This window comes from Chrysochloris asiatica, unplaced genomic scaffold (assembly GCF_000296735.1).
Source record: "Chrysochloris asiatica unplaced genomic scaffold, ChrAsi1.0 scaffold00167, whole genome shotgun sequence".
Classification (NCBI taxonomy): domain Eukaryota; kingdom Metazoa; phylum Chordata; class Mammalia; order Afrosoricida; family Chrysochloridae; genus Chrysochloris; species Chrysochloris asiatica.
The window spans coordinates 6867719-6875817 of NW_006408685.1; the positions used below are offsets into that span (position 1 = coordinate 6867719).

Here is an 8099-nt window from a genome sequence, read left to right on the forward strand (position 1 = left end):
AAGGAATCTTCCCGCTGACAAGGTTTTGCCATAGACTTGAGAGGGCCTGCTGAGCATGTGTGAAAAACGCCGCGCATGCTCCATGCAGAGAGCAGGTTTAAGGCAGTGGCTTTTTACTACGTTTCATCCGCCTCCACCGCTCAGCACGTCCCCCTCCTCTGTTTCCCGCCTCTCTTCACAAGGTCCCCAACATCCACCTTTGTCCCTTCCCCACGCTTACCCTAAACGCGGGAATCTCCATTGACGTCCGGTGACGCTGCTGTGCCGCCGCCGTGGGGGCTTCCTGGCGCTGCACAGGTAAAGCCGCAACTGCCGCCATATTGACAGAGCCAGGAGTCGGGAGGGGTCCTGAGGAAGCGGGTTGGGGTAAGTCACCGCGGAGCTGCAGTCACGGCGGTGGCTGTGGTGAGCACAAGCAGAGCGACAGCTCTCAGAGGGGCAGCACAGAATTGTGTTCTTTATGGGGAGTAGCTGCCTGCGGCGGCCGGGACCACGCGCTCACAGTCTCTGAGGGACCCCGTAGCGAGGGCAGCAGTTGTTGAAGGCCAGGCTGAGGGCAGTGGCGGCTGCGGGCAGTCTCAATAGACGGGATGCAAGACCGAGATGGCGGTAGACAGCTCTTGCTCAAGTGCTCCTGAAGGGGCGATGCTACCATTCCTTCCTCAGGAAGAGCCCTGGAACCAAGAAATGGAAGTGTTTGGCGGTGGTGGCGGCGGGGACTGCGGCGTGAACAGCAGCGAGGTGAGTGTGGTGTCCAAAGCGGGCTGGAGTCACCCCCCCCCCACGCCATCCAACCCTGTCTTCTCCAGATCCTGGCAGTGGACTAATAGAGATGGAGTGTGGGGTTGGGAAGCAGCGTGTTAGGGCAAACTCACTTCAGGCTGTTAGGCGATTGAGAACTCGAAGTGTGGAACTGCTCTTTCTTGGGGAATGGACGGGGAAGTGGCAGCGGATGCCAACAAGACTAGAGAGTGATTGCTAAGGGACTTAAGATCCAGGCTTGGCCTCAGGCACAGCACCTTTAAGAGTTAATGAGATTTAAGTTTTTTTTTTACTTTCCTACTTCTAGTGTAACCCAGGGATGCTCCAGGTGCCTCTTCCTCCTCTGTGAGTCCCTCTTTCTCCATCACACTCATTCTCTCTCTGAGAATACTTTAGCGAACAGCTGCGGACTCCAGCTGCTACTGAATCCGTACTGTTTTACAAATCCAGTGAAACAAACACACCAAGGTGATGAAATAACTGGGATTTTGCACATAGGGTTGGGTGCTCTCTGAATATTAGCTTTCTCCTTACACTGGCGTTTTTTGCGGGAACTGGACATGGACTGGAGGCCAGGTTTCTTTATCTACATTCAGGTGAGGATCCATTGGATCTTTTTAATTCTGCCCCCTTTCTTCATCCCCATTTTCCCTTCCCCAGCTGCGACCTCAACAAATTGGTACTTGAAAGAAAGCCTAGATGAATCTTTGGAAAGACTTAGCCTTGTTCATGCAAAATACGTTGGTTTGCTTCTCTTCTCACTTCTGAAAACTGTTCTTGGGTTTTGATATGCTGGCAGTGTTCAGGTACTTTTTCAAATTTGTTGCTTTTGTTGTTATGCAAGTGGGCAGCGTTTAAAACCAAGCATGTTTCTTTTGTGATCGAAAGTCAGATGATTTTCTGATAACTTAAATCACTTGACAGGATACTGTTCTAGTTGTTGTTGTTTGTAAGTACCGTGGAGTCGGTTCCGACTCATAGTGACTCTGCACAGGGTTTCCGAGGCTGTAAATCTCTACGGGAGCAGAGCGCCTCATATTTCTCCCGCAGAACTGCTGGTAGTTTTGAACTGCTGACCTTGAGGTTAGTAGCCCTATTCGTAACCACTAAGCTACCAGAGCTTAGAGACTACCATGTTGTTGTTAAGTACAGTGGAGTCGATTCCAATTCATAGTGACCCTGAACAGGGTTTCCGAGGCTGTAAATCTTTATGGGAGTAGAAAGCCTCATCGGTCTCCCGCGGACCCACTGGTAGTTTCGAACTGCTGACCTTGAGGTTGGCAGCCCGATTTGTAACCACTACACTACCAGAGCTCTACCATACACCTAGTAAAAACAGTTGGTCAGTGCCAAATTGTTTCACAGTAGCATATTTTGAGGTAGGGCGCAAAATCTCCAAAAGCTCAAAGTGCAACTGTATCTTCAAGAATTTGCTTCATCTTTAAATAGATGCTTTGGATTATCACATGTCCACTTTGTCTCTTTTTTTTCCCCCTTCCATTTGAACTGCAAGGTTGGTGGTTCAAGCTCACCCTACACATAAACCCTACACAGGGTTCATAAACCCTTCACAGGGTCGCTATGGGTCGAAACTGACTCGATGGAACTTAACAACAACAACAGTGTAGTGGTTATGAATCGGGCTGCTATCCTCAGGTTCAGCAGTTCAAAACTAACAGTAGCTGTTCCATGGGAGAAAGATGAGGCTTTCTGCTTCCGTAAAGATTTACAGCCTCGGAAACCCTGTACAGGGTCGCTATGAGCCGGAACCGACTCCACGGCACATAACAACAACAACCTCACTTTCTGTTATTCTTTTATAATTCCCGATTAAACTGGGGTTAAGATTTCAAACTAGAATTATTATTAAGTGCCATCAAGTCAATTCTGACTCCTAGCAATCCTATAGGATTTCCAAGGAGCGGCTGGAGGATTTGAACCGCAGACCTTTAGATTAGCAGTCCAGCACTTATTCTACAGAGCAACAACCAGGAATAGCACTTAAGGAAAAAAAAATAGTGGAAATAAATTCAGAAGTACTTAAAGTTGAATGTTTTGTAATTTTCATATATTAGGGAACTAAGGAGCTCTGGTATCGTAGTGGTTATGAATCGGGCTGCTAATCTCGCAGTCAGCTGTTCCTCGTGAAAAAGATGAGGCTTTTGCTCTAGTAAAGATTTACAGCCTCGGAAACCCTGTACAGGGTTGCTACGAGTCAGAACCGACTTCACGGCACATGACAACAACATGAGGGAACTAAACAGTTCAGGAATTCATGTTCATAGTCTACATTTCTAAGAACAGGATAAAGAGGAGTTTATTTCTTCTTGGAATATTGGTACACTTTCTAGTTGCACGAGTTTTCTATTAAGACTATTTAAGAGGACAGGAATTCTGTTTTATTTATATATGTAAACTTGATTTGTACTCCCAGGCATTGAGTTTATAAATACAGTTAAATGCTTTGATAAAAGGATGGGATGGGGGAGGAAGCCTTTTGCTTGCCTACTGGTGGTTGTGTGCCCGTGGAGTCGGTTCCGACTCATAGAGACCCTGTATAGGGTTTCCAAGGCTGTAAATCTTTACCTGAGGAGAAAGCCTTATCTTTCTCCCATGGAACGGCTTGTAGCTTCAAACTGCTGACCTTTAGGTTAGCAGCCCAACTCATAATGACTACACTATCAGAACTCCTTTGCATGCCTATTAGTTTACACATTTTTGTTTGCTTGTGACTTTAGTATTTTTTCAATTACAATTACCACATAGGATTTTTTGTTTTGTTTTAGTGTTTGAAGCAGGTTTTCAGTATTGTAGTGGTTTAGTCATTGGCTTCTCTACCTTGGCAATTTAAGGAGTTCTGGTAGCGTTGTGGTTACGAGTCAGGCTGCTAACCTAAAGGTTAGCCATTACACAGGAGAAAGAAGAGGCTTTCTGCTCTCCTAAAGATTACAGCCTCAGACACCCTGTACAGGGTCATTATGAGTCGGAACCGACTCCATGGCACATAAAACAGTTAAGATTAATTAAATTTAACCCTGCAGATGACTTGAACATATTTCAAGTGAAAACTAAGTGCTGCATTTGAAGAGATCTGCTTAGTCATTAAAAGTTTGTTTTTTCTTTCTTTATAAGGCTATTTGTTTGATAGAAAGGAAACAGTTTTATTTCCCAGAATTTGTTTGTATTTTAATTATATGTTTGCTACTGCTGGCTTTAGAAGTGATAACATTTGAGTAGATATTTTATAGCCCTAAATTATGCTGAATTTTATAACTAAGGGCATTCTCATTGTTTTCTTAAAAATGTGTTAGAATCCTTAAAGAAAATGGAAATAAGACTTTATTAAGGGAAATAATGCTATTTTTTTTTGTGTGTTTTATTCTAATAGGATTAAAAATTATAGACACCACTATATTGTATGTGGAGTCCTGGTGTGGTGCTGTGGGCTAACGCATCAGACTGTAAAGTCGTTTGAACTGCAAGGTTGGTGGCTCAAGCTCACCAGCTGTTCCTTGGAAACCTTATACAGGGTCGCTATGGGTCGGAATCGACTCCACAGCACTTAACAACAACAACAATATTGTATGTGGAGTCCAGGTGTGGCACTATGGGTTGATGTGTTGGACTGCAAAGTCAGTTTCAACCACAAGGTCAGCCGTTTAAACTCACCAACCACTCCTCAGAAACCTTATGCAGGATCTCTATAGGTCGGAACCAGCTTGACAACACTTAACAACAGCAACAATATTGTATTTGGAGTCTTTTTCAGTATTTTTTACCTGTCTTGTTTTCATGGGCAGTTATTAAGTATTGAATAATAATTTGTTGCTGTTGTTAGGTGCCATTGGGTTGGTTCTGACTTATAGTGGCCCTGTGCATAACAACAAAACATTGCTCTGTCTGCTATCCTGACAGTTGTTATGTTTTAGCCTATTGGTGCTGCCCTGTGCCAGTTCATCTCTTTGGGGATCTTCCTCTTATTTTGCTGACCCTTTACCAAATATTATGTCCTTCTCTAAGGAACATTCCTCCTGATAACATGTCCGACGTATGAGGAACAAAGTCTCGCTATCCTGGCTTATAAGGAGCCTTCTGGCTGTATGTCCCCCAACGAAGATTTGTTTGTTCTTCTGGCATTCATGGTACTTTTAATATTCTTTTATACAGTAACTCAAATGCATCAATTCTTCTATTTCAATTCTTCTTATTCATTACCCAACTTTTACATGCATATGAGCTGATTGGAAATACCATGGCTTGGGTCAAGCCAACCTTAGCCCTCAAACAGATATTTTTGCTCTTTAACACTTTGAAGAGGTTTTTTGCAACAGATTTGCCCAGTGCAATATGTTACATGATTTCTTAACTGCTGCTTCTATAAATATTGATTGTGGATCCAAGCAAAATGAAGTATTTGACAACTTGAATCTTTTCTTCATTTATCATGATGCAATTTATTGATCCAGTTGTGAGAATTTATGTTTTGTTTACTTTGGGGTGCAACGCATACTGAAGGCTGTTGTCTTTGTTCTTCATAAGTATGTATTTAAGTCTTCTTTGCTTTCAGCAAGCAAAGTTGCATCATCTGTGTATCTGTTAATGAGTCTTCCTCCAATCCTGGTGCCACGTTCTTCATCATAAAATCCACCTTCTTGGATTATTTGGTCAGCATACACATTGAATAAACATGGTGAAAGAATATAACCCTGACACACACCTTTCCTGATTTTAAACCATTTACTGTCCCCTTTATCTGTACGAATGACTATCTCTTGGTCTATGTACAGTTTCCTTATGAGCACAATTAAGTATTCTGGGATACCCATTATTTACAATGTTATCCATAGCTTGTCTTGATATACACATTAAAAAGCCTTTGCAGGGTGGCTGATTGGGGAGCAGTGCAGTGAGGATCTCTGTCAGCAATAACAAAGAATACCAGACAAAGCAGGTTCAGGTGACAGTCCCAGAACTCTGAACTACATATAAAGGAATATTTAGAAAGTTTGATGGCTTACAGCCAGTGGAATTTGTAACAGAAGCAAGAAATCTAGTGCTTTCTTATTGGCCGGCTTCAGCAGCTCCTAGAGCAGCCATTTTGGGTGAAACTGAGTGCCGTAAGGATCAGAGCCACTGAGGATCCCTGATGCCTGACAGATCCTCGGAGATAAAGGTGTGGACATTTTTTTTCTTTCTTTCTTTTTTTTTTTTTTTTTTTTTGTCAATGTTCATTCTTTTGCTGTCTGCACACCTCCATTCTGGTGATTAGAGGGGGTACCTGAGTGAGTGAACACCACCCCCCCCATGACCCCTGGATGGTTCTACTACACATGCACACAGATCTGCTCAGCAGAATTTAAAGGGAAAGGCCCTGCTTAAAACCAAACGGCAGCACAAACTGGCCACAGCCAGCCCTGAACTGTTTACCACTAGGATAAAGGACTGAACAGGGGTTGTGGAGTGGGAGAGAGACAGACTAAAAAGGAAACAGGCTGAAAATTAAATCCTGAATTACGTCATAATGACCAACAGTGGCATCTTGAAATTGCTCAGACAGTCTTGAAGGCAAGAAGCTGAGAGAAGGACATTAAAGTTTTACTCATATTTAGTTACAAAAAAAATTTTTTTTTTTTGCTTTCTCTTCTATTTTTTCCTTGATTATAGATTACAGTAACCAATTTGTCTTTTTTGCTGTTGTTTTGTTTTCTTGGTCCTCTCTTTACCTTTATGGAGCTCTTTCCCTACATTACCAAAGAAGAGACAGTAATTGTGGTCATATAGTCAAGCTACAATAACACCCTATAAAGTCCCACCATCCAGGCAAGAACCAACACCAGTTTCCATACACCAGGTAGACAGCCAACAACTGCGACAGTTACTCTGAGTTGAGTAATAAGAGTGAAAAGGGAAGCCCATTTCCCAATCACATCTACCTGGGGCAATCAGAAAGCATAATAAAACATCACCTAATTATTAAGGTCACAGGTAACTATCAAATGAGCTGGAGGTATACAAAGACTTTAAATTGGAAAGAAGGCAGGCTTTGGAAATGCCTGAGAAGGAATTCAGAAAAATGGTAATGAAATGTATCAAAACACTTTACAGAAGATTTGAGAAAATAAGGAAAAAGTCAAGAAAGCGCTATAAGAACAATCAAATAAGATACATACAGCATTGGAAACGATTAAACACCTACAAAAAGAGGTACAAACGATTAATAACAGAATATCAGAAATGTACAATACACTGAAAGGGTGAAGGAGAGGAATTGAAGACATAGAAGCCAGAAATAGCAAGCTGGAAAACAAATCACTCAATACTGCTAAGATGGAAGAGCAAGCAGAAAAAAGGATAAAAAATCTGAAGAAGGTCTAAGACTCATGTGGGACAACATGTAGAGAAATAACAAGAATTAATGGCATTCTGGAACAGGAAGAATCACACTGAGGAGATAGTTGAAGATCTGCTGGAAGAAAATTTCCCTAACATCCTGAAAAGTGAAAAGATAAGCTTTCAAGAAGCTCAGCAAACCCTAGGAAGGATAGACCCAAAAGAAAATTACCAAGACTTATAATAAGCTCTCCAAAATTTAAGACAAAGATAAAATCCTGAAAGCATCTAGGGAAAAAAGAAGTGTTATATACAAAGGCCAACAAATCAGATTAATATCTGTCTGATCTCTCAGCAGAAACCATGCAGGCAAGAAGGCAATGGGGAGACATATATAAAACACTGAAAGAGAAAAGCTGCCAACCAAGAATTCTCTACCCAGCAAAGTTGTCAATCAAATATGATAGTGTAATCAAAACATTCCAGGATAAACAGAAGCTAAGGGATTTTGCCAGAGCTAACCTTGAGCTGCAAAGTATCCTAAAGGGAGTTCTGTGGACTGAAAACCAAGAACAGAAAACAACCAGAGATTGATATATTTTGCAGCACCACCCAGAACTCACTGGACAAATGGACGAGATGAGAACAGAACAAAACTATAAGGACAAATTCAGAGGATCTGGGAGGTGAGTCTATGATCAAAACAATTACAATGTGAATGAAGGTAAAAATATAGTAACAGAAATCCAGGTGGTGAGAAGGTCAGCTACATTTCAGGATAAAATAGAGTTTTCTAAATGGAGGGAAAAGTTAATAGAATATAAGGTAACCTTAAAGGAAATTAATACTTCACAACATACTATGAAAATGAAAATCCAAGAAGAACATGGAAACATTAAAACTGTGAACAGAGAGAACAAACAAGATGGCGGATCGGGTGGACGTATAGCAGAGAGCTCCGCCAACAACAACACAGAATACCCGACCAAGCAGGCTCAGGGGATGGT

At 42.0% G+C, this 8099-nt stretch overlaps 1 protein-coding gene across 1 annotated transcript in view; it reads left to right on the forward strand.

Annotated features, from left to right (window-relative positions):
* The first annotated feature begins 645 nt into the window (after positions 1–645).
* The window catches only part of RPS6KA6 (ribosomal protein S6 kinase, 90kDa, polypeptide 6), a 411979-nt gene continuing 404525 nt past the window's right edge, over positions 646–8099 (forward strand). Inside the window, exon 1 of the mRNA XM_006871313.1 lies at positions 646–741. Within this exon, the coding sequence (XP_006871375.1) occupies positions 646–741 (96 nt within the window). The remainder of the gene's footprint in view (positions 742–8099) is intronic.